At 42.4% G+C, this 26,907-nt stretch overlaps 2 protein-coding genes across 3 annotated transcripts in view; one reads left to right on the top strand and one right to left on the bottom strand.

Moving 5' to 3' along the window:
* Positions 1-17,219, top strand: part of arhgef18b (rho/rac guanine nucleotide exchange factor (GEF) 18b) — a 40,128-nt gene extending 22,909 nt beyond the window's left edge. Inside the window, exons 16-31 of one of the 2 annotated variants that reach the window (XM_072389494.1) lie at positions 35-160; positions 281-398; positions 520-774; positions 1,049-1,125; positions 1,297-1,475; positions 1,709-1,782; positions 2,068-2,253; positions 2,474-2,614; positions 2,935-3,050; positions 3,899-3,967; positions 4,104-4,151; positions 4,293-4,574; positions 4,743-4,892; positions 11,292-11,649; positions 12,948-13,091; positions 13,545-17,219. In XM_072389494.1, the coding sequence (XP_072245595.1) occupies positions 35-160; positions 281-398; positions 520-774; positions 1,049-1,125; positions 1,297-1,475; positions 1,709-1,782; positions 2,068-2,253; positions 2,474-2,614; positions 2,935-3,050; positions 3,899-3,967; positions 4,104-4,151; positions 4,293-4,574; positions 4,743-4,892; positions 11,292-11,649; positions 12,948-13,091; positions 13,545-13,804 (2,583 nt within the window). In that variant the 3' untranslated portion in view covers positions 13,805-17,219. Of the gene's footprint in view, positions 1-34; positions 161-280; positions 399-519; positions 775-1,048; positions 1,126-1,296; positions 1,476-1,708; positions 1,783-2,067; positions 2,254-2,473; positions 2,621-2,934; positions 3,051-3,898; positions 3,968-4,103; positions 4,152-4,292; positions 4,575-4,742; positions 4,893-11,291; positions 11,650-12,947; positions 13,092-13,544 lie in introns of both variants that reach the window. The other variant, XM_072389493.1, reaches the window with a different exon arrangement.
* timm44 (translocase of inner mitochondrial membrane 44 homolog (yeast)) overlaps positions 1-26,907 on the bottom strand; it is a 251,283-nt gene that overhangs the window by 31,610 nt on the left and 192,766 nt on the right. The window lies entirely within an intron of this gene.

Below are 26,907 nucleotides of genomic sequence, written 5' to 3'. Positions count from 1 at the left end.
GTGAAAAGGTTTTTTTTTTTTCTTTTTTCTCCAGTTCTCAGGTGAAATAGGGGAAAAAATGAAGGACAGTTATGGAGATTTCTGTAGTCACCACACTGAGGCTGTCAGCTACTACAAAGATCAGCTGCAGAACAACAAAAAATTCCAAAACATCATAAGGGTGAGATGCATTAGCATTTTTACGCTTCCTCTTCGTGGGATTTTAAATGCTTTTGCAGGCTGATGTGAAATCTTTTTTTTTTTCTTTTTTTTGTGTGTGTGTGTGTGTTTTCTTTTTCAGAAAATGAACAACCTGTCCATTGTGCGGAGGTTAGGAGTGACTGAGTGCATTTTATTGGTGACGCAGCGGATTACAAAGTACCCAGTGCTGGTGGAGCGTATTCTGCACAACACTGAAGGTCCTTCTGCTTAAAATGACCGTCCTCGCTGCTTTTAATATAACACAAGTGGCTGTGTTGTCCACAATCAGATTTTCAATCCGTTTCTTTCTCTCTCTCCCCCCCCTCCTCCCATCTCCAGCGGGAACAGAGGAGCATGAGGATCTGACGCGGGCACTGGGTCTGATCAAAGACACAATCGTACAGGTGGATACGCTGGTTAATGTCCACGAGAAGAACTCGCGACTTCGAGACATACACAACAAGCTGGAGCCAAAGGCATTGGGAAAAATTAAAGACGGTCGAGTGTTTCGAAGGGAGGACCTCGCACAGGGCAGGAGACGACTGCTTCACGAGGGCACAGTCAGCTGGAAAGCTGCTTCTGGCAGACTCAAGGGTAACTGATGTGTACCTCTGGTTAGAGATGGGCGTCTCTATTGTCTGTTTATTGGTCTTTAGTGACGGCAGCCACAGTGACGGCACTTGAGGCCCAAGCAGATTTTTCTAAAGGGAAAATGAAGTATATTAAATTGTTTTAGATAGAAATACTTCCTTAGCAATATGCAGATATATTCTGAAACGTCTTGTATCTAATAGATTGATACTGCATCATTTGTTTAGTCCGTTATCAGCTGCTTTTCTAAAGGTATCATTTCTAAATGTCCTTCCAGATATTCTTGCCGTCCTCCTGTCAGATGTGTTGCTCTTACTGCAAGAGAAGGATCAGAGATATGTATTTGCTACGGTGGTGAGTGGTTTCTCCCCTGCCAGTACGGCACTATCAAAAACAAAATGTGTGTCAGAATAATACATTTAACGTGATACGACCATGATTATGTCAGGGATGAAGGGATAATAAAAAAAAATGGACGTCTCTGTTATCATTGTTTCTTCCTTTCCTTGCCTTTCTCCTACCCAGGATAACAAGCCGTCAGTGATATCTCTCCAAAAGCTGATAGTCAGGGAGGTGGCCCATGAAGAGAAAGCTATGTTTCTTATCTGTGCCTCCTCCAATGAGCCAGAGATGTATGAGATCCACACCACCTCTAAGGAGGAGCGAAACACTTGGATGACACACATACGACAAGCTGTAGAAAGGTAACTGCAGTTAGAAAACAAGTCTTTGCTACCAATTATTTAGGCATGCCCAAAATCACGACTGGTTTAACGTCATGCAAAGTTCACTAGAATATTTTGCGTGCTGTAAAAAGTAAAGACGTAGACACAGTATGTTGCTGTACAGATTAAACAAAGAATGCATATGAGCATTGCTTCTCTTCTCTTCTCTAACTCTACATCTGCCATGGCATCTGTCCTCTTTCCTCTATTAGCTGTCCTCACACAGAGGAGAGGCTGTTCAGCGAGGAAGAAGAAGCACGAGCTTCCAGGCTGAAAGAATTTCAAGGTAATTGCAGTTCATAGGCACTTGCATAAAACATCCCCGGAAAACACACACGATTGTCCACCAGGTGGTGCTCATGTGCCACATTGAGCTCAGAATACTTTTAAGTCAATTTTGTTTACTTCAGAGGATCCAAAGGAGTTTAGCATTGCATATATTTAGCAGCTTAGGTTGCTCAGAATACCTTGCAATACTTTGAAAATCAAGCTCTTAAACCATTAGGATCCCTTATTCGTTTTTGTTTTTTTTGGTGTATGTCTCATACAATGTAATGTTTTCCTGTTGTAGAGCGGCTGAGCCAGAAGGATGCAGTGATTGTGCAAGCTCTCACTGAGAAGTTGCAGCTGTTTGCAGACATGGCAGAGTCTGTGGCCAGCCTGGAGGACACAGCCTCACGTTCCAGACTTCTGCTTCGAGGAGATGCCTCAGACCTCCAGCAGGGGGAGACCTTGCTCAAAGGAGCTATCACAGAGGGTAGGACGATGCTGCCCAATCTGTTGTGCATCTGCCATAGGATCAAAGGCACTTCGCCGTTGCATTATGTGATGCTTGGATACAAATTTAGTTTACTTTACCTTCACTGGAACACTGTAATAAACAGTTTGTTTGTGTTATCGTTGAATTTGCTGCTTTTTTAAGGGCTTCACTTTGGGAGGTTTTTTTTTTAACACTCTTGTCTTTTTATAAACCTTAGTTGAGAACCTGCAGAACCTGCTGCAGTCTGGAGTGAGAGAAGAGCCTCAGCGCCCTCGTACAGAGGAAAGCGGTGGTTCTGCACTTCTTCCCAGGCGAGCGGACACCTTTGGGGGCTATGACAGCAGCCCCACCATCCTTAGTAAGAGTGAGTCCAGCACACTCAATGCCCTGAGGAGATCCACCCTCTAATGGATTCTTATTTATTTATTTTGTATTAAATTGGCCAATGTACATTTTTAATAAACCACAAATAATTGATAGTCAAAGACTTTCCTTTAGAGTGTTTAGTTTTCTGTGGGCGAAAAATGCAGCATTTCAAGGTAGCTGTGAACATGCATATATCTGTGTGTGTGTGTGGTGTCTGTGCACCACTTTTTATCAATGTTTTTAGTATTCAAGTGAGTTTGTTTTAATTACGTGTCACCTGTTTGTGTTGATGTGTGTCTGTGTCCGTCTCAGATGGTATTGTGAAGAAGAACTTTTCTGGCGAGACGAGAAACAGAGACAGGAGCCAGAGAGCCAGCTCTGACCCTCAGCTCAAAGACCTCTGTGGCAGCCACACCCTGGAGCAGACTGTAAGGACTCTATATACACACACACACACACTGAGTATCTTTGGATGAGTCAGTATTATTTCCTGTAAATAGCAATAATCAGGCCAAGTCATCTGGAAAGTTTCCATATCTACATGTTTACTGGTCACACAGGTCACTTCATTTGTTTATAAATAGATAAAGCCTTGCTAAACATTGTAGTCAGAACGTTCAGGTAATTCTTGTAAATCCTGCCTAAATATAACAACGTGTTGGTGATTGTGAAACAAAGACACCCTTAGTTTCAGGGTCTTATGCACGGCTGAATTACTGTGCTGTGAAAAGGTTCATATAAACTTGGCAGATTGTTCTTTTCTTCTTCTTCTTCTTCTTTCTCTATTGTTTGGATGGTTCTAACGGAGACAGAAAAACTACTGAAAATGTTTGATCGACATCGCCGCACATGCAGAATAACGCTGCTATAGCAACTCCACTCGTCTCTGACAAAAAACGAGAGATGAAAATGACATCCTAGCGCATTGTGTGGACATTTTCATGAGATCCATATTTAATTTGTATGTAATGTATCGCAGTGATAGATTTTGTCCTTTAAAAACGAGTGGATCTGATTAACAGCTGAAAGAGTTATTTGTCTTCTATTTTACTGTGAATGGGACAATAGTTTACGACATTTAAGTGATACTGTAGTGATGAAAACTTTAAATTAGCATATGATATGATCTTTCCGATCATAAAAGATGCCCCCTGCTGGTAATTAGAAAGAATGCACCTTTCAGACCTGGAGGCTTTGTCCTCTTCTTTTGTTTTAACTTCCTGTGCAGTCCAGACATGATGTTTGACCTGCTCTGTGTGTGACTGTTGTGGCTCAGGTTGATGAAAGCTGCTGCTCTCCGGTCAGATGGAACCGCATCTGGTCCGACTCCTTCCCCGAGGCTGAGGTTTGTTTCACCTTAGATTTTGTCTTTGACTTTTATCGCTGTGCCTTCTGAAAGAAACGCATGTTTACCGATTCAACCAGTTGTTGTGTTGTTTTGGTGATGAAGTGGTAATCTGACTTTGTTTTTTACGTTGCAGTTCTTTGACAGAGTGCTTATGCTCTCCCAGAGGCTTTATAGTCTACAGGTAATTGTACTATTTATGCTCTGATAACTGAAAATATATATGTACATAATATATTTCTTGTTCTGCAATAGCTAATCAGCGCGGTCTCAAATGTTCTTTAAACACTTTATTTGTGTCCTCTGTTCTCGTCTCCGTCCTCAGGCCATCATATCCCAGCAGGACAGTCAAATTGAGCTGCAGCGGGCCTCTCTGACGGAGCGGGCCTCCCTGCCTGGCCGACACAGAGGAAATGTGTTGCTGGAGCAGGAGAAACAGCGAACCCTGGCACTGCAGAGAGAGGAGCTCGCGAGCTTCCATAAGCTGCAGTCTCAGCACAGGCATGAGCAGCAGCGCTGGGAGAAGGAGAGGGAGAGGCACCGCCACCAAATCGAAGCCACAGAGGCCAAGCTACGACTAAGAGAAGAGGAGTGCAGGCGGCTGGAGGTGAAAGGCTTTTTACCGCCTTAGGGCTGTGGTGTGGATTTTGAATGGCGATGGATCCGTGCAAAAGCCTGAATTGGTTCAACTTTGAGTGCAAAGACTTCAGTCCTTATTTCTTAAGGCCCAATATGCTGATGTTTGAGGTTTGACATAACCTGATTTTTTTTGCAGGAGCATGTGGCTAAAGAGAAGGAGGAGCTGGACAGACAGAGGGAGACGTACCAACACGATCTGGAGAGACTGAGAGAATCCACGAGAACTGTAGAGAGAGAAAAGGAACGCCTGGAACACCTGAAGAAGATCAAGAGGAAGACAATTGAGGTTGGATGCCTGTAGTGGTGGAAGTGATTATGTTTCCAGTAGTTTCTTTGATAGGTCACACGGAGCACAGCCTGTTGTGTCAGACCATATCACAAACTCTTCCTGGCTGCTCTTCCTCCTTCTTTTGTGCAGGGTACACTAGGGCACAAAAGTTGGGAGACTTTAACTGGCCTAAAGTTATATCAAAATGACTGACGTGCAAGCGATTTGATGTCAGTTCTAGTATGTTTGAATACTAATTCCCTTTTAGTAAAATGGTCCGTACTTTTGCTTTGCATGGTAGTTAAAGTGTTGGTAAACTGCATTCTTTCCCATCCAGGCCATGTAGCATCTGCCTGGGCTCCAGAGCTCCAGCTTCAGGCATTACTGGGGCCGGAGCCAATTGCTCAAACTGATACAGCATGAGACCGCTATTTTCTTCCACCACACTGTCTGCTTCAGTTGATCCAGGATGGAGATGCTATATGATACTAACTGCACTGACTTAAAGGGAACTTTTAAACGTTGGTAGTTTGAATATCCGCTTGAGACGTGTTTCCATTTCTTCGTTGAAAGGGAGTTAACTAGGCTGTGTACCGTCATAAGATTACAAGAATGTAATATCCTGATTTATTTTATTTTTTCTTGACAACAGTGACCAAGTGAGCAATTGCACCATACACACTCATGTCATTGTGAAGCCCAGTATTGTTACTATCTGGGATACTCTCCCTTCAGAACATTTTGCTCTCATCTCATAATTTAGATCGATCATCATAGAAAGATGAGATAATCTGAAATCATTTCTTTACAATTCTTTATCCGTGCAACCGTCATGTTTCTGTTAGTTGAGTAACGGCTTGAAATCAACTTCAGTTTACACAGCTTGTCTCATAGATGGGTGCAAATGATAAACAACTGGATACATTTGTAACCGCTCAACCCAGGAGCCCCAACTAGTCATAGAGTCTTCACTTCCCTTTACCTCCTTTTTCCCCCTCTGTCTTTTCTTCCTCGTATCTTTCTTGCTCTCCCTGCAATACAATGCGGGCCATTGTTTGTGAGTTTCATGGGAGAGGAGTTTTGAGAAAGATCCACGGACTGTAATTTCATGCCCGGTGCTAACAGATCTGTCAGGTATCCACAGTGATGCTGCTGGATACAAACCTCGAGTGTTTTCAGAGGCCTATGCCACCCAATCACTGTTCAGTTGATTGGCTTTTTGTGACAAGCTGAGGAGAGGTAAGGCTTACCGTGTTTATTGGGAAGTTTTATCTTGATGATCTTTGCATCAGACAAGAAGAATCTAGTCTGTTTGAGAGAGAGGAACAACAACACTAGCAGCTCCACTACCTGACTAACAGCATTAGAGGGAATTAACACAGAACACTCTGAATAATGATGTTTACTCTGCTGCTTCCACAAATAAGGACAAAACCTTTAAGCGCAGTGAGTCATTGTACCTATTTTTTAATAGCAATTTATCACTGGAGTTGTTTACTGGTGATGCTTTATCCCATAGCCATGTGATTTCTGTTTGAATGGTGTCTCCAGTAATGCCATTAGTCCCTCTTCGCTGTCTTTCATCCTCTTTAGCAAGTTGACTGAATGACAGTGTTGTCAGTTCAGCCTTTCCTCAATAAAGCTACCCTGTTTTTTTTTTTTTTTTAGTTATTCTGTTTTTTACTTGCTGTAACTTCACTTAAAACTTCATCAAACAAGCAGACGAACCGGAGGCCGCTTGTTTTTTTTTTTTTTTTTTTTTTAAATGTATTTTTTTTGCGTTTCATCTTCGCCTTTCGATGCGTCATTTAAGTGGAGTCTTAAGACGTACAGACACGCAAATGATTCCAATTATCAACTCATTGCCGGCCACAGAAGGCCCTTGAATGGGGAACTGAGTCCAGAATACTTCACAGCGACTCGTGGAAAACCACATCCAGTGGTGTTTCAAAGCTTCAAAGCCTCTGCACGAACTGACTTAATCTGCTGTGACGAGTAATGTTCTTCTAATTTTAGAGGCCTTACAGAAACTGTGAATAGAGTTAGGGTTGTTTGTGACATGACCTGCTAGATTATGCCTAAACTCCAACTGCTCTTCGGTACCTCCTGAATCCCGCCAGTAATATGTGTTTTAGACGAGCAATGGGCTTTCTGAGCACGTGCACGGCTTCAGTTCTGTGCGTTGTGCTGCGGCGCTTTCTTGGCTGCGGTTTTGGAAGATTTGGATGTGTGTTTTTTTTTTTCCCCCTCTGCTTCAAACAACATCAAATGGTCTTTTCATTAGCTGAAAACCACAGGATCTGTTCCAGGCTCTGAGCCAACCTGATATCAAGAGACATTTAATCACCACCGCCTAAAATTAAGACTCATCAGCAAACCGAGGGAGCTATGATTAGCCTTTATAATAATAATAAAAAAAGAGACACATCATGTGTCTTTGGGTGTGTTTCTTAACATATGTGAGCAATAGCAGTGCAAGTTTCAGCATGCCCTTACTTCAGAGGAACCTTTCTTTTCATCTGTTATCTCATCTGATTATAGTTGGCCTCTGTTTTTATTGGCTCTGACCCAGGACAGAGCCATGTGTCTGATTGCACAATTGTCTTGTCAATGTTGAGTCATAAAGCACAGCCATTTTCAAGGTTGCAGGAGGAGATTTGAATGGCAGTAAACAGTCATATTTAATTGAAGACCTAAAAGGAAGAAACCGGTCTCATGACAGTGGGTTCAAAGGATCTGTCCCGCAGCCTGCTTTGAGTGCATCAATGAATAACTATTGCTTTACCCCTTTGACATTTTCCTTTTTGGAGATACCTTCAGGCCCCTTTTTGGTAACGACACCCCCCCTTTTCCAAGAGTTATTACCTGATGTAAGTAGCTACATAAACATGATGAAGAATGCTGCGATAGATGGAAAAGTAGAAAGGGAAAGAAAACATTGCTAATAGGTCTTATATGTGGCCTCAGCCTCTTGACTTGTATACAGTCCTGTGTTCTTCCAATAAATATATCTATTCCCATCGACACCCACACCATGTCCACACACGGATCACTACGATTAGCTTCCGCTATGATCGACCTGTAGTCTTTGCTTTGCTGAATTTAGACGGAGCACAAAGCTTAAGGTAGCAGACTTTCTTCAATCTGTCTCACTATAGCTCTTCCCTACCCGTTAAGCCAGGAGTATACTTGCTTTTTAATCAAATGTTCGTGTAAGCAGCTTGCCTTAACGTGGGTGTAATTGTTCACATACCGTTAGGATTCCACCCAAGGGCACACTAGGTGACTCTGGTCGGGGGGAAAAAAAACATGCCATCAGCACTGCCATCAATCAATTTCTCCAACATTTTTCAGTGGTAAAAGCATGTGGTAAAGATTCGGGTAATTGGTGGGACGTTTTGAGCTTGTTGGCTCGTTTCTTGGATCAAAATACTTCTCGTAGTGGAAGTTAACCGTTCATACAGTCAAACAGTCGGCATCAGAATGGTGTCAAGAGGAAGCGCTGGTTTTAAGAGAAATGAAACTATAAAAGCAATAAATCTGCTTTTTTTTCGTTTTTAAGTGGGCCAGCTGTACATTTGAGTGGTCAGTGTTGTACCTGCAGCAGACAGAGGTGGTCTTAGTTTGGAGAATCAGAATCGCTCTTGACGAGCAAGCTAAAGCTAAAAGCTACTCGGAACGAGGCCAGTAGAAAAGCAACTTTTTTCTTTCTTTTTTTTTCAATTTAAAAGTCTCAATGCCAATAGATGCTAAATAATAAATAATGCTATATTGTGGATATTTACACTGCCTCCCTTCTGCATCGGATACATAACACGTTATGTACGGCCACACGGACTGATTTGAATGCACTGCTGACAGCGGTGTTACACAGATGTGTTGCACTGGAGGAAGTGTAAATGACATTAATGCAAAAGCTATTTGACATCATTATTGGTAATCGATCACTTAAAATCCCACATTACTTTTTTATGTATGTTCAGTGAAAATAGACTTAAGACTGTATACGGCTTCTTGTATGTAAATAAGATGAGTTGAAGCTAGATTTGTAATTTTCGCTTGTCTCTTGTTTCATCTCCTGTTGCTTTTAAGGCCCACATCTTCCACTTTAAAGCCCATAGTGAGGTGCATGCAGCTGCTAATACTTAGTGATACTTATTGCAGTTATTCAATATAAGAAACAACTTATATTTATATAACTTTATAACTTTGCAGAACTTCTACATACCCTGAAAACTATAAGAAACTGAATTAAAGGACAGCAACTAAAAGCACAACCAAAACGGCAGCAGATTATTTTAGATGGTCTCGTTTTTCTCTGATCTGTGTAAAGGCAGTTTTTCTAAAGACTGGGAAAGACGGAATCAGAAAAATCTTTTCAGCTTTTGATGAATAAGTTAGTGGATCGAGCAGTTAAATGTGCGTTTGTGCGTTCTAACATAAGTGAACCTAAATGTGGCTTCCATTACAATGTGTTTACACATTGTTTACACAAATCCTCTCCTTTATAAAGCGGAACTATTTGAATTTGGATTACACGTGTTTAGCCTACATTGTTTGCTAATCTTGTTAATTCAACCCAGATCAGAGCTGCAGATGGCCCATAAAAACGAATTTACAGTCAGTGTTTGGCATTGTTACCGCTGTACACATTATCCAGTTCGGATAAGATTTAACCTACCTTTATGTCCCCCCTCCAGGCATTATGTACAAGGCAGTGCAGTGTTAGTGGAGATCTGTATGATATGGGAGGATCCAGGCAGTTTTCAGGATGAGAGAAACCTGGCTGTATAATGAAGCAGTCCAAACCCGTTATTACCAAAGCACCCTGAAAGGCAGTTATTGCTAATTGTTTATGTGCTGTCAGTTAGGGCTCTTTGAGCTGTGCAGACTACACATTTTGCTACCCTGGAAACCCGCTGTTTATGTCACTTAAGGCCGATCACCTTGTTCTGGGAACAGCTGAACATCTGTGTGCCAAGATGAGTTATTGCTGAAAGGAGAGAAATTACGGAGGGAAAGAGGAAAGGCAGGGTTGGAGAGTGAAGTCATCACGTCATGCTTTGCAGTTGCAGGTGTGCGAAAAAACATTGGCATCATGTGTTCTCTGTCGCTGGAGGAAGTGTTTATCACCACCATCCATCATGTGGACTGCTTACCAAACAGAACACATACTGACCTCAGCCAGTCTGAAACTTTGACTTACAGCTCACCTCACAGAGGTTTGGTTACATTTACTTATCTTTTTGCATGGTTTATGGCCCATTGGGTGTCTGCACTTGGCAAAAATCCCATTAAAACAGGTCAAACTGCCCTGCAGAGCCCGAACATCTGTCCTTGTAAGAGAATAAGTAATTATAACTTCTACAGTTATGATTATGTAATATATATATATATATAAATTAGAGCTTTCCACATGGCTGTAAGAATATGGGAAATCTATATCATATCGATTCAGAGAGCTCAGTTTCTAGAGGAGATCTTATTTAGTGCCGAGCTGAAACCAACAGACAGCACTCTGATGTCGGAGTTGTTTCATCCCAAACGTTCTTATTGGTGTGGTTGTGCAAAGAAGTATTTCAACATTAGCAAAGACGTACCACGAAAAGCCAGAAATCGGTCGTGTTTGATGGAACGTCTTCACCTTTAATGAAGCACAGGATTATTGTGTACAGTGCTGTTGGAAAGATTAGCTGTGTTTGGTCATTCTGTATAGCTTTACGGTTTCCGTAACGACACATTTAAATCAGACTTGATAATTATGTTGACTCGACCTCTGGATCGTCTTTCCTTCATTGTAGTGATTTAGCAAACAATGCGGTCCGTGTCTTTAATCCACCGATGTCACATAAGCTGTTTTTTTTTTTTTTCCTTTTTGTTCCACACCTGTCCCCATTGTCAGACACGCCTTTATGTGCACGGGGACCATTAGCGGTTTTATGTTTCTCATTTTGAACGCGTGTTTGTGTGTGCGTGCACGTTGTCCTCGAGCTGCCTTGAGATGAGGGTTTTTAAATAAAAAATAAATAAATAAATGAAAATAAGCCTGCTCAGAACTTGCCAAAATGCATGCTCAGCTAAAGAGTTCAATGTGTTTCTCATTCTGGGAGTTTTATTTTTTTTATTTCCCCCCTTCAAAATACAATGCTCACATATACATAACCCACAGTACAGGCTGGCTTTGGCGCACACACACACACACACACACACACACACACACAGTGTACAAACATAATTTTCCAAAACTCTTTTTTCCAAAATGAATCGGACCACAGATGCAGATAATTACAGTGGAGAGTTGGGAAGCCACCCTTTGAACTTAAATGCTAAGTTGGAAGTCTTTCAGAGATGTTTGCTTCAAGAACAAGCCCTCAGTCATGTCTCTGCAAATAATATCGAGTCTTCTTCCTCCTCAAGGTGGCTCCTCTCTCTGGCAGCCTGAACGGGGAGCTTCTCTCATCGTCTGTCCTCAGCAGCTCCACCAGTGTCTCTGACTCGCCTCTGCCACAGAAGCCCTTAGTGCGTGCCAGCCTGTCCGTCGCACCGGCCGACTATCCCGAGCGACCTGAAGTGCTGCTGCGACGGGAGGCGGGCTCTTCCACTCTTCTGCTGCCGCTGAAGACGGAAGTGCCGCTCCATCTCTTCAGCACCACCAACCAGCAGCACAAACCGGTCGGCGTGCAGCAGCAGATCCCCACCAAGCTGGCCGCGATCAACAGTGGCAAAGGGAAAGGGGGCAAAGGAGGCAAAGCCTCACATCGCACTGACAGCACTGGTAAGGACACTATCCTGTACAGTCCTGGCCAGGTACCGACACCCCTGAGTTGTTGGCATTAAATACAGCCGCAGTTCAAGAAGTTGGAGTGCTGTGCGTATCAAATGTAAAAGTGAGACTTTGCATTATTTCGTGAAAGATGTTGGCTCATCTCAATTTTGATGGTAGCAAATCTTCTCAAAAAAGTAAAAAAAAAAAAAGTGGGCCTTGTTTGCCACTGTGAAGCATCCCCTGAACGCTCATAATAAGTCAGATGGTCCCTGTACTCTTTAATCAGAGGACACGGTGTCCCATGATTTCCACTTTGCCTCAGTCTCTTGTAAATGAGCTTTGGCCCTGAGAACCGGAGGAACTTCTGACACATCGCTTCTTCTCTACACTGCCGAGCTTTAACACCGGCATTTGTGAATGGCGACTAACTTCGTTCACAGACGATGATTCCTGGAAGTGCCCCTGAGCTCGTGCAGGATTTCCATGACAGAATCATGTGGTACCACTTACTTTTCCAGCCTTTTGTTGCTACAGCGTCTAATGAGCTGCCATCTAAGTCAACATGAGCTATATTCCACGGAATATCTGACCATCAACATTTGATGTATTTTCTATGTTCTATAGTCGATTCAGTTTTGGTTCACGAGATTTGTAAATTATTGCCTTTCATTTGGAATTGGCATTGTAAAATGTCCCGTTTTTGACAACCACAACAACAAAAAGCCCTGAAAATGTAGCCCTGACAGGTATTTGCTCCTTTTGCTAATATTTGATTGCAGGACCTTTGGCGGGGCAGCAGTGCTGCTGTCAGCGCTGTCAGCCTGGGGGAAAACGCTGATGTTCATCAGAGCTGCAAACAAGTTTTGAGTTGCTTCTTGAAGTCGTAGCAAATATGCGAAAAAGTGATTGATATGAGATTCCTTTCTGCTTGTCTGTACTTGTTTTGGGAAACTCTTAAAGAGTAATTTGTGTTTTTTCCAGCAGTTGTGTGAGTTGATGTTAAGTAAGACCGACGCATTGTTTTAAAAGTTTTTAAAGATTCTTGGAGCTTTGCTTTTATTCTTGCAGGTGACGTTAATCAGTGCAGTAAACTCACTTCTCAACTGCCCCAAGCTTGACCAGATCACCCTTATTACAATTACATTAGCTGTCTAAATTGGGTAAAGCCACTGTTTATCTAATATTGGCCTTCCAGAGGTTAGATGGCTCCAGTTTAGGTGAAATCTAATTTTGAAACTGAATGACTTAAGTCAGTTTTTCTCTTGTTTTCTTTGCCTCCTTCTTTCCAACTTCCCTCTTGCTCTCAGCCTCGGTGGATATGAAGCAGATGCTTCCTCTGAAATTGTCCGCCAGAGAGGACAACGCCCTCAAAGCCAAGCGCTCCATCAGCCCCCACCAGCAGCTCCCCCTGTCGGCCCCCCCTCAGCCCCATTCCCTGCATCACCACTCAGGTATCTCTCCACACACACATACCGCGTCCTCTGCTCGATCCGGACAAACTCGAAAGCAATCTCCTCTCGCCTGTGATTGCCTGCTGCATTTTTAATCTTGGTTCTCACAGACACGAACATGTGTTCTTCACCTGGGCAAACCTGACCCCACCTGATCGCATTCCTCTCTTGAGCTTGGCTTCGTGCTGGCCTCGCCCTCTGTAAACACCTATCAATTTCACACGCTCCCCTTTGATTAATAGCCGGCTGTGCAGCTGACACTGACATTTTAATCCCATTTTCTCACAATTACAACCAACAAAAAAACCAGTGGCAGGATTTCGTATGATTGATTGAAATCTGGATGAATTAGCCCGGCGGTGCTTAACAGGGACTACTGACTAATCTGCTGTTTATACCATTTCTGGAGTAATCCTTTGTTCTCTAATGGCCTTTCTTTTTTGTGCCTGACAGATCAGCTGAGTCCTCCAGACAACACTGGACTAGAGCCCCAGCCCACCTCCTCCCTACCTCCAAATGTGCAGAAGCCCCCCATGCCTCCTCAAACTTCCATTCAGCCTCCCCTCTCGCAGGGTAGCGGGTGCCTCCACCTCCAGCCACAGAGCCTCGGTCCAAACTCTCAAGCCCACGTCCACGGGCTCGGCCACAGCGTCCCACCAGCTTACACAATCACCACAGAAGACCTGAATAAGGAGGATGTCATATTTTTTTAATTTTTTAGCACCGATTCCAAAATAAGAAGGTTAACTGTGGCAGTTTCTGGTCCCCAGTTTGTCCACAAGGCTCATTTAAAGGAGAGACTTTGGTGTGATAATGTGGCGTTGTTATTGATGAATAGTACAGTAAAGGCAGTCTAAATTTCCCAACGTTTTATTCAAGAATGTTCATCTTTTAACACCGCTTCTCCACTTTTGCTTCTTATCCGCCAATATTTAATTTAATTTGTAGTTTTTAATTTGAGCACAAGTACGGAGAAAAGAAGCTGTAGGAAAATAAAGGTGTGTGTTTTTTAAAAAAAGAAAAAAACATTTCGAATGAACTCTTATGAATCCAAAGACTTAAAGCCATGAGAGCTGGAGGGCTGGAGGAGAAAGCGCCGGATGTTTTCCTGGCGAAGAGCGCAGTCAGGCGATGGAGCCGTGGCCTTTGCAGCACGCTTCCGCTGGATGTGGGACAGCGTGAAATAATTCAGCAGAAGTGATCCCACTCTGCGTGAGGGTCCAACTACACTGTGTAAATACTCCATTCCCGACTAATGAATGAACATTTCTGTGAAGAATGCATGAAACGAAGCACCATTTGGTTTCGTTACCGGTACTCGTCTTAGTCGTGCTTATTTCGAATCGAGGTTTCACGCCTTTAGTGTCGGCACCGGGTGTGAAAGCTCTCTGTGATGATTATGCTTCATTTCAAATGAAGGGAGTTTGGCTTTTTTTTTTTTTTTTTTTTTCCCGTTTTGCTGCTTATGAGGAGTGAGACAAACTCAAAGAATCCTCTCCTGTCTGCCTCTTTCACCGTGATAGTTTGCTTTTTAAAAGTTGCTTCATTTAAAGGCATTTTTCTCAGAGTTGTCTCAGAGCATGGCTACATTTAGCGCCTTGCAAACATGATGAAGGTCATTATTGAGTTTGTCTCACCCAAAAGTGTCCCCTTCATCTCTTGTTTCGTTGTAACTGTGAGCGTAGCGTACATTTCATAACATTTCACTGCTGCTTTAAGTGCAAAGCTGACTATCAGCTGCTTCAGTTGACGGTACGATGGTAGTCATGACAAACGCAGTCCCAACATTTTGTAAGAGGAAAATGTTGGAACTCAAATGATGCATGAGATGAATGAGGAGTAACGGCAGTCATGAGATCACTTGTATCATGCATCATTCTCCCTCGCTCTTTCAGTATCTACATGTAATAAACTCAGATGCCAGACAGAACACAGAACTGAAGCAGTTTTCAGTTTGTCCCACAGCTGTCCTACTTTTTTAAAAAGCCAATGAAAAGTGAGTGACAAGTTTTTTTTAAAAGCTCGTCTCACTGGACCTCACTTTACTCATCTGACTCTTTGCAAAGTTGTCGGGTTCCTTTTTCTTTCTGCCGGCTGGTCTGTGTTTCAGATCAATATGAAGATTTGTTGCTTTGTTTTGTCTTTATTGATCGCCGATGACGTGTCAGTCGCTGCGTCCTACTGCGACAGGAGCAGCGGTCCTGCGGCAAGTCTGTCTTTCCTCAAAGAAACAAATGCGGAGATGCTCATCTGGTCTTCTCTTTTTCTCTGCACACAGAGAAATCCCATGAAATCCTGAAGTAGCTTGGCACATTACGATGTTTTGTGTCTTCAGAGGGAAAATGACAACGGCTGAACTCACAAGCTGGATTTAAAGCAGGTTTTGTGTATATTATGTATATTACTGTACATACTGTATGTGGTCTCGTGGGCAGAAGGCGCCCTTCTCCTCCACAGTCCTGTTTGAAAACAGAGATTTGACTTGAATCGAGACGTAAAAGTCGAGCGGAAGTCTGCAGATATCTGTATACACTTTAAAATACACGCACTGATGTGTATGCACCCTCTTTGGAGACTCCTGGCCTTTTACGAATCCATAATCATCTGTTGCTGTCGTATGGAAGAACGGAAAATTGAAGGTGTGTTTTTTTTAAACTCCTGATCTGTGTTGGTGTCTTTGCACTGAGGTGCATTGCCCGTTGGCTCTCTGACGCGGTTCGTGAGCGGTGTTTTCACCGGGATTATGTAGCAGTTAAAAAAAAAACAAAAAGCGGTCTGCTTGTTTCGGTGGGTTTCAACCAAAGAAACCTGCGGCTGATTCAGTTCCTCTGTGCTCTTGCATGAAGGATTAATGACACCCTGCTGGTTATGTGGTCATCATCAAAGTGTTTTTTACTGAAGTACGTGTCCATAACAAGTGTGTTTACAGGCATATTGTAGTCGTACCCGGTATCGGATCTGGTTTTTGGATTTGTTTGCTGGGTTAAGTGTCTCTTTATACTGAAAAGAATCACTTTAGAATGTAGTGTTCTGGCTTACAGTATTTAGTACGCATCTAAAGCGTGTTTGAATTATTAATTATCAGGCTCTTACACGGTTGTAGAAGATTTATGTTTATGGACTCTTAATGTGCATGGTGACATACTCGTAAATTGAATCCTTTTCCAGACTTTGGCGAAACATTCCAAGCTCAAGGCCCACTTACTAGCGATTCTTTTCCCCCTGTACTTCCAACTTTGACCTCCTAGTCCTCATTTGCTAACTTAAGCCAAAACTAAGCCTTGAAACGGTCCCCAGAACCTCAGCGATACCCCAAATGCTGTTCACACTCGTTGGCTAACAGATCTGTTTCCATGACAGCTAAGGGACACCCCACGAAGACCATCTCCAGTGGTTGAAAGCTGAGCCTTGAGTTGGGATTGCTTTGGCAAACTGAAATGTTCAGGTTCAAGAGCAATTTTCATGGGTACACTTTCCTGCTTTTGATTCTGGAGGAGAGAGGCTGTGCGACAGAAAGAAATTGTGCAAGAGCACTTTAGTTCTGCTCCAGACTTTTACCAAACCTCCGCAGGAGAGGCAGAGCCTGCCGGAGGACGCCACTGTTCGGATCAAATGAAGTCTTAAATGTTGCTGTGCTGTTCTCGAACGCTTACTGCAATGCGCTCTGTGGTGCAATGCGGGAGCAAGTCGGTCACATCGCTTTGTGCGCATGTATGTGTGTGTAATCGTGTAGCTGTGTGCGTACAACGAGAAATGATGCGGAAACACGCCGAACTGAGGTGTTTCCAGTCTTTCTCCCACACATTTGCACACGTGTTGGACCTGTAACCTGTAAATAATCATGAACATATTTTATTTCCTCGGCCAATTTTACACTAGTCACTTTGGATAGTAGCATACTTGAAGGGGAAAATGAATGTTAATAATGTCTATTATTGTTATTATTATTATTATCATTATTATTATTGTCTGTAAACTTTTATTTACTAAGACATGTCTGACGATGTCTGTAGCACACAGCAAAACTGATTTTTGTACTATTTTGTCTTATTCACTGCGCCACATTAGAGACCCGTGAGCACAAACTGCTGCCTTAGAGATATTTAGTAATAAAAAGTGTTGAAATGACTTTGTTTGTCTGAATTTCTTCCAATACGAGTTCTGAAATGGTGTTTTATGTGCAATTTTTAGATTTCTGTTGTTCAGCCCAAAGTCAAGCGTGCATCGAATGATGTGTCCTGGACTAACTTTGTGTGACATGTAATTGTGCCTCCTTACTGGGGTTGTTATTCACTGCTCATCAAAATAATCCTGACCACCCAATTAGATGGCTGACTAGCCATTTCTCAGTGTCTAGGAGGTGCAATAATGGTGGTATTGACCCCATGTTTAGGCGACCTAATAACAGCCTGCTCCCAGACAAAGCTCTATTTTCAGGCCCTGTGGTTGTGGCTGTTCAATCCCTCTGTAGACCTCACTAACAGTAGGGCCCGCCGGTTCCTGCCTTATTGTCATTCTGGCAGGGGAGACGCTACAGTAGTGGCCGGTTTTTGTCTGCTGTCATTAGTGGCTTTCCTCTGTCTCCTCGCAACAATTATTTCTCCATGCTGCTTCCCCTCGTCTGCCATTTCATCGCTCCCCGTCGCTTCCTCTCACGTCCAGTGTCTCCGATCTACCTCAGCGCGGCAGCTTCACAGCTCGGAGGCGTTTTATGTAATGCAGTTTGCAGAAAGTCCAGAGTCTTGGCTGCTCCTGCTCTGTGTCAGAGGCTGCACTCACCACAAAGTTTAACAAATAGACTCTCCATGGAGCCCGATGTGCAGACAAACCTCATAAAAAAACACCGAGGCATTTCTCAGTTTGATGAAGTCTGTGTCAGCAGTTGTTTTCTATTTGTTTTTGCTCTTAAAGTACCGTTTTGCGTAGACCTCATTTGGATTTCATGTCCTGCAGTTTTCTCAAAACGAAGTGTCAGTTTTATAGTCGCTGCAAGCCAATAATGTTTTTGTTTTCTTGTTTTTTTTTTAGAAGTTTTATGCTAAAACGTGCACGTTCTCATGTGACCTGGCTCACATGATCTCAGTTGACCCTAAATACAACGAGCAGCTAAAGCTGATGAATTGGTCACAAAGCGAAAGCACTTTGACCCAAATAGTTCTGACTAAAAGTCAGAGGACAAAACAAATGTTGAAAATAGTTTTATGAAGATCCATGAAGCCTTAAAAAAAAAAAGCACCGTTACGATAGTAACGGGGAGGATTTGTAGATCACAAAAGTCAGTATTATGCATGGTTTGGGCACCATGAGTCTGCACCAAATTTCACTGATGAAGTTATTGTCCAGATGTTTCAGTCTGGATGACTGGTGGATCATTGTCTCACATGGTCAAAGCCAAACCTGGAGAAACATTAGAAGCCAGTTTCATCTTTTCACCCCCTCGTAGGTTACCCGACGTCATTAAGTCACTGTGTCTTTAGCAACTTTCAATTTGTTGTTTTTGCAAGTGATGCTATGAAGGAATGTGTTACCGACTGCTTATCTGAGTGTAATTTCATTCCTCCTGCCTAACACAAATCCTCTATCTGTCCTCTTTTCAAACACCCAAGGTGATAACAGGAAGATAGCCAGCAGTAAAACATGTCTCTGCTTCAAACTCGGCTTACATAACCCCCTTGGTAGCCTGGAAAAAATGTGCTTGTGCAGGGTAAGACATTTTGAGTATTTCAGGCTGCCTGTGGCGGTTATCAGTGGGAGATGATGAACAGAACAGAAAAACCTTTGTATACTTCCTACAAAGTGTATCTTGCTGCAGATATTTCTCATGGGTTGTAAAAGTGCGATGTGTAAACTTGCTGTCACAGTTTTCGTTTGCATGAATGAGACTCATTGTTCCTCCAACCTGTTCAACTGATCTGTTGTTGTACATCAACAAAGGAAGTCCCTGTGTGGGGGCCCATGGTGTGGGGCCTCCACAGAGAAAGATTAAGCCAGGTAGAAATCAGATTAGATGGAGGGCCATTGTTCTTTCACAAGAGACGCCTCAGGTGAATATAAAAGATGGATTATAAAGGAAGTGTGCTTAGTGCTGACTCGCCCTTTGTACTCACAGGATTTGCACTTTGCTGTCAGCTGTAGCCTGATGACCGTCCTGTTGAGCCAGTTTTACTCCCATATGATGAATGGCCAATACTGATAAAGATCAGCCAGTTCCAGAGAACAGTAAATATTAGATTCTCAAGTTCTAGCATCCGTTTGACTTTTACTGAGCTACATCTGCCTGCTAACAATTTCTATGAAACTAGCAAAAGCGTCTTTATGGTCTGTCTGACCAAGCGAGACAAATGCTTTAACTTAGAAATCTAAATTTTCTTTTATGTCAGCATGTATCTTTTAGAATTTTAACCTTGCACAATCATATACATTCACAAACGAGGATAAAATGCCTCCCCAGACCTCACTGTTTGAATGTTCCTCATTAATCAAGTAATCGTGGGTGTTATTTTATAGGAGTCTAAAGAATACATTCTTCTGAAAGGAAAATTCAACTTTAACCATTCTTTCCAGTTACAAAAGCAAAAATCTCTGGCAAACTGTTTCTCTGTGAAACTCTCCATTGTCACAAGAGTCACATGAAAGTTTGCTAACAACGAAGCCATATTTCACCTTGGCTGGCAATGAAGCAACAATCTATTTTTGTAGAGATTTTCTCCTGACTTTTATGTTTTAATCAACATTATGGTAATTCGGCTCATTAATCAACAGAAGTTTCAGCCAAACCCAGTAATAAGCACAGTCTGTAACAGTATATCTCAGTTTTTGATGAATGGTCAAGTTTATTGGTGCCACATTTGAATTGAATAGATCACTTGAAATCTATTATGTAGATTTTATTACAGATTGTACTCCCTTTTATGGACTGTGTTAAAGAATTTATGAGACATTGAGCTCAAAGGGACGTGAAATGACATTACTGCCTTACTCATTATCCTGATTTAGCATAAACACTGGAAACAGTGGGACACAGCTTACCTGCATCTGTCAAGGAAAAAAAAAAAGACAATAACAAGCTGTCACTACTGTCTATTTCATGGTTATGTGAGTAGCCTTCGTCTTTTCACCAGTCTTAAGAGAATTAACACAACTATTTCCCAGAAATTCCTTTGATAAACTCTAAAGCGACTTGCTTAATGTTATGTAAATCATCTGAGGCGCTGAAAACTAAGTCCATTGAAGGCATTTCGTGGTATCAGGCACCATGACAAAAAACGGATCCCTGAAGTCCTGTGGGCAGCTGATGATAATCTGGGGGATTTTGAGGCCAATGTCAACATCTTGGACACTTGTCAGGTTCATCAAACCTTCCTTAACAATTGTGTATCAAGGAGCGTTAATCTGTCAGAAGAGGTCAGTGTGATGAGGTAATATTGCTTCCATGAGGACGTGTGTTTGGTTTGTGTTCACATAGGTTTGTGCTGAAGCGATATCTATAGAAATGCATGAACCCAATGTGTTTTCCGGGGGAACATTGCCCATAGCATCACTGTCTCTGCCAACCTCTCATCTTCCTGTAGTCCATCCTGCTGCCATCTTTTCTCTTTCGAGCTCAGGCACACGGCCACCAACATGATGTAAAAGAAAAAACCCGATGATCAGATCAGACCACCTTCTTGCTTTGCTCCGTGATCCAGCTCTGATTCTCAGGTGCCTATTGTGGGTGCTTTTGGCAGTGAAAATGGGTCACCATGGACTCACTGATTGATTTGCAGCTATGTAGCCCCATTCTCAGCTGCTGCTGACATTTTACTGTGTTCCTTCCTATCATAGCAGCATGAAGGGTTTCACTAGTCTGTGCTCTTATGCGGTATTAGACCACACACTTCAGTAAAGTGGGCCATAGATGTCCACGACTGCTGCCAGTTCACCAGTTGTTCTTGGACCATTTTTGGTAAGTTAGACCTGCCATATTGGAGAAACTCTGAGCCACCTCTGTAGACATCTTTTTTTCCCTCCATCACTATGTTACAGGTTTCACCTGCATGCCAGCAGATTTTATGTAGTGGCTGATCATAGTATATAAACCCCGGTCAATTTTCCAGCAGCTAAATCGCTAATAATGGGCCTGTCTACATTTTACAAGGTGATACAATCCTGCTGTCAACGGCTGCAAGCATTTTCCATCTGTTTCAGGATTCGGTATTGTTCGAGTTTGTGCAGTGTGGGAGGTCTTTGTGGCATTTTCAAAGAAGAAGAACTTCCCTCATGCACACACAAATGCACACTGTAACACATTTTTGGTTGCTAAAGTCAAATCCTAGTAGAGCCAAGGCAAATAGCCTCTTGGCAGCTTGCATGGAAAAGTCTCTTTATGTTGGAAGATTTAGGTAATTTAAGTTGCTAAGTCGAGCCCTCCTTGGAAAGACCCAGGAGCTTTGTGTAAAAGTTACTTGCCATCATCAAAGTTGTTTTGTCAACTCTGGGAATATGTGTACTGGGACTAAGATGTAGAAAAACTGTCACATGTACACAAGAGTAAAGGGGAACATGAGTGAAGGGAGAACCTGAAGGGAGCCCTAAAATGAGGATACTGATAGAAAATGGATCTAAAGTGAATATATGAGAACTAGGAGCAGCGCTTAAAACAGATGCACTTCTGTTGATGGTGCACTTAAACCTCTTTGCATCATCTTTAATAGCTCTCTGTGAGGATTTGTTGTCCCTTTCAAATAATATAGCCTGAAGTGGTGCACTTTACTCCAGTATGACCCTTTCGACATCATCAGAAGCAGTTTCTTTCTCTATTTGAATATTCTTTTTTTGTCTTCTGTGTTGTATCTTTGATATTTGCTTTTGAGTTCATTGCAGCTTGGAAACTGCCTCCTTGTTAGTGATAGTTTTTTATATTATGAGCTCCTAGAGAGGGGAATTCAGAGGGGTTGCCAAACCAGAGAGACTGAAATGAAGCTTTTAATGGACTAACAGGGATGAGAATAACTGTACACATCCTTCTTTCATCTCGGAAGAGTGGAGCTCAGCAGTGCTCGTATTGCAAGTGTAGCTATGCTCTACGGGGGGGATCTAAACACAGCCTCTCTGATTTAAGAGCTGGAACGAAGCAGCCGCCAGCCTCCAACCAGAGCTGGCAGAGTTGGATGGCTGTCTGGCTGCTGATGAAGGGGGAAAGGGAGAGGAGTGGACGAGTGGAGACAGGAAGATGCTGCCAAAAGACCAAAAGGCTACTAACTGCTGCAAACACCAGAATAAGAAAGGGCTGAGTAGATTTGTGCTCCTACACTGAATGTGAAAATCTGTGTTATATAATCACTGGAAGGTTCTGCAGTAAGCACACATCGAAAATGTTCCCCTAAAACAAAAACAACAAACCAACACAAGTGCAAAAAGAAGAGCAAATACCAGTTAAAGTAAAAAAACAAAACAAATTGTGTTTTTTATTCTAAAATAGTGTTCAAAAAGTTTTTTTTTTTAGAGTTTTATCAGCAAAACATATTTCACTAGTTACAACAGAAGAGCAAACCATTTTTGCCCTAATTTTGTCTCACAGCTTTTCATGCATGTACATGGTCTGCAAAGAGTAAAGTCTCAGCCAAACAAAGTTATTCTCTTCCACACAGAACACTCTGCTACTGAACTGTGTCAGAATTTTTTCTGTTGCCATGTAATACTTCAGCATAATACCTGCCTGGGAGCTGGTTTGGCACACCTTGCTCGACATTAAATCATGTAAACTAATCCCAGTATTCCCCAAAATAAAACAAAAACCTGTCAGTGAGAACTCCAGGGGCTTTTCAAATGTACTTAGCTTACTTAGCTTAACTTTTTCATTCATGTTGCCCATATTTACATACAGTCAGTTCTGAGTTAGATAATGCCATCTGGTTTTGTGTCAGAATAACAGAGACTGCTAGCTTCTTATAGTATACGCAAAGTGTAACTTGATTTTTATACACAAAAGCCCTTAAGGGGGAAGCTTCCAAAAGCAAACATCCAAAATCATTACTGGATATAACCATAGCAACAAGTGATACATTTAATTAGGTTTGAGTGATTTTTATGGATTAAGTCTAGGAGTTTGAAAGCTCTGGCACAATTAATTGTCTCACTACCTTATGTTGTGTATTTTGACTCCCATTTCACTTCCATTTTCCCTCGCTCTCTTAGGTTTAGGCTGGCTTCCATCGGCCTCGGGAGTCAGAACTGTGAGTCAGGAATGACATCGCACCCGAGATGACTGTTCTTCAGTTGCAAGTAGAAAAAACAGTATGGTTTGCTCATTGTTGTGCTCTGACAGGGCTTGCTATGCAAAAGAGTCACAGCACCGTACTTTCTGAAACTGTGAGGGAGATGCAGACACCCCCCTCACCAAGCAGGTGCTCGATTTGAACGTACACATTTCAGAACTTGCATTAATGCCATTTTTATTTTCGGTATGTTTTTTACTTTGTTTCTAATTACTCCCTGAGGTAATTCTGGAGATTAACACTGTTATCGAGGCACGCCCATGAATGTTGCTGACAAGGGCCTGGTGTGCAGTTTGGCTGGCACAAACCAAATGGCCAACAGAGAAGGGGAAGTTTGAGGAAGGATTGGGATTCATTTAGCTTTCTTGGTATTGTTTGTTGTGATGATGGTTTGATTAAATGGTCCGGGTGTAACGTAAAGGAACATAGACAACTGGGGATAGCGCTTAAAATGATTTTTGTACAGAAATCTTTTTGTAACCGCCATGATTATAAACACACCCCTTATTTGTACTGAATGGGTCATAGTCTTTATATAGTGGGTAATTTGTCTTGAGGGGGAGGCTGGTTGTGGCTTGTGGAGAACTCCTTGATGTTAAATGTGAAACATGACAAGTTAGTAAAAGACAGATCTCTGCCAGCATTTGGGATTCTGTGCTGCTTATTTGTGTTGTACATCTCAATGGATGCTGCCATCCTCAGTTCAGTAAGGAATTTTAAATCAGTTAAACCTCACAGAAGGAAAAGGTAATAAGGAAGTCCCACAATTCCTTGGGGTCATTGCATTTGAAGCAGTGTTCAGTCATTTTCACACAGTCGCAACAGCTGGAATTAATGTTGATGAATAATGAGGATAAGAGGGTGAAAGTGAGCAACCAGACAACAATGTTGCACCAGCCCTATTTCTAGAAAAGTCTGGAATTACAAATTAAATTATTTTCAATGTCCTCACTGACCAATTTCATTTCATTTAGAAAATTAGTAAAAATCTGACTTTGATGCAGCAACTTACTGTTGTTGGAGTCAATATGATCTTTTTTTTTTTCCACCAACACTGGCTGAAGTCCACCTTACAGGCAGACACACAAAGTGCTTATTCATCGTGGAGCTCTATTCATAGTCATGTGTTGGAGTTTTCGTCACCTCTCGACTTAACTTATAGAGCATAATGCTGTTTGGTGAGATCATTTCTGAGCCAGCACGTACACGCACACTTCAGGCTCTAAACACACCCACCCAAACACACATTCTGCATGTTTTTATTTGATCTTTTTCCTTTTTTAACCTGTGGATCTTATTTCAGTCCATTAACATGTCAAAGATTCTTGGCTGTGTTGAGGTGCATTAAGTAGGATAATAAGATAATGTGACATTAATTCCCATGAGAACCTGTCATCTAGTGTAACTTGCACCAGAACCTGTTCCGCCACAAAAGGAAGACTGTGTTATTGTTCACATTCACAAAATCTCTTCCTGCCTTTTTCTCTTCTTCTCAGTCTTTTATTCTCCATCCTCTGTCTTTTAATTATCCTTTCCTCGGCCAATCGGAGCACAGCTGAGGGGCCATCGCCTACTTTGAAAGTAACAACAAACTCCCTTTCAGTTCAGTTACAACCCTAAGAAATATACCCAGCAACAACCAGCTTTTCACGACAGTCCTGTCATAAATCATTCAGTGTTTTGCTCTCGCTTGCAGTGACCGACCCGCTCTGAACCTCCCCTCCATGAGCTGAAACAAATTTTTGTGTATCAGACAGGAACTGAGTGAGACTCTTAAGGGAATTTGAGAAATCTGAGATGAGATGCTGGTCACGATGCGGCCACATGGCCCCATCTCCCCTTGTTCAACCGGAGCTACTTGTTTGCCTGTCTTTGTATGCGTGCGTGCGTGAGAGGGAGTGTGTGTTAATACAGCGTGTGTCTGCTTCATTAGTTTTGTATAAGCCTCCGCGCTCTCCTCTGAATGAGGAGGGAGGATGACACACGTCAGCTGCAGACAGAGACAGATGCTGCTGACACGTCCGAGTATCTCTCTATTGTATTATTCATCCTCAGTGTCACATCTCATCCACAGTGGTCAACTGAACACAGATCCACAGAAGGGGTCGCCTCAAACACCCACACACACACGTGAGCATGTGGCTTATTTTCATAATTCTGTTTGGTTCGCCTTTCTGTAAAGTGTGTGCATGTGTCAGAGGGCGGGTTTACATCTGCCACACTCCAGCTTCAAGGGCCTCTCATCAGGCTGTGGAGGATGCTTTTGAAGTTTTTTCTCTGTGACAGAAAAGAGGCTTTTGATTGGAGAAGCTGAGAGGTTTTGTAGCTTTGTACTTGTGTGTTTTCATGGGTGTGTGTGTGCGTTAGAGAGAGAGAGAGAGAGAGCACGTGTGTGTCACCTCAGGCAACATATCAAACCCCTCCATGCCATCCCAACCTCCACCAACCCCCTCCTTGAGCCTTGGTTCAGCCCAACTGGGAGTTAGTCTCTGTTTTATTAATGAGAGTCAGAGGAAGCAGCAATTATGTATATATAAAAATCCCTGTTCATGAAAGGAACAAAGGGCTTCAGAGTGTCTTTGTGACTAGAGGAAGGGAAATGCGTCTTTTTGTGTCACATGAATCCAAGTATGCCAAGCTTGCCTGGTATGTCCGCTGGCTCGACTCCACTCAGGCCACAGTCTTTGCTCATCAGCTATGGTCAATGGTCGAAGCCTTTGTGTGCTTTTCCTGTGAATGAAACCATCCTCGTGTTGACTTTGTGACGTGATTGGATTTCACAATGGCTGCTTGACCAAACAAAGCACATATTTCAGATGATCCTCCTACCTTTGTTTGCAAGAGAGAGAGAAAAAATATTTCAAAAATGCTATTTTTTCAGAGAACTACACATTCATTAAAAAGAGGGCCGGAGTACACAGATTCCTCCCTTAAGTGAAACGCAAACACGTCAACATAAAACTCTTTTAATACAAGTGCTTTATAAGAGATATTCAGAAATATGAGAGGCAAATGTAGTTAAAAATTCGAAAAGCAAAAAGACTTGGTCTGTAGAAAAATGAATTATACTACAGCACAAATTACGAGGACAGTTTAGGTAAGCGGCATAATGCCCCCTTAGTTGGAAGGGACTGCCACTCCTTTGCATCAAAAGCTTAAGTAAGTAAGGCATTTATCAAGGAATTCCTTCCGGTTGTGTCATTGATTGCTCATAGCACAGCTTTGCTTAGACCGCTGCCGTCTCAGACCACATCTGATAAAAATGTACAAAACAGAGCGATGAATAGTTGGATAGTTTGTTAAGGTAGTCCAAGCCCACAGACACCAGGAAAAATGAAGAAGCAGCAATGAATAAACAAATAAGAATCCCGTTTTCTCAACGTTTCTCCAGTGTTTGCTATTATGCGTGATGTTGAATAATTAACCAGAGATATTTAACTGAAAGTGTGTCAGAAGAACCGAGAGGAGATGTCACTGTGGTGCACCTTCTAGAGTTGTAAAAAGTACTTATTTGCTGCAATGTAACTAAATTTGACCCATGGTCAGGTCCAGCAACAGGA

Source organism: Leuresthes tenuis, unplaced genomic scaffold, assembly GCF_036924035.1.
Source record: "Leuresthes tenuis unplaced genomic scaffold, fLeuTen1.0.hap1 SCAF_7, whole genome shotgun sequence".
Classification (NCBI taxonomy): Eukaryota; Metazoa; Chordata; class Actinopteri; order Atheriniformes; family Atherinopsidae; genus Leuresthes; species Leuresthes tenuis.
This window is presented reverse-complemented; position numbering and strand designations above follow the sequence as displayed.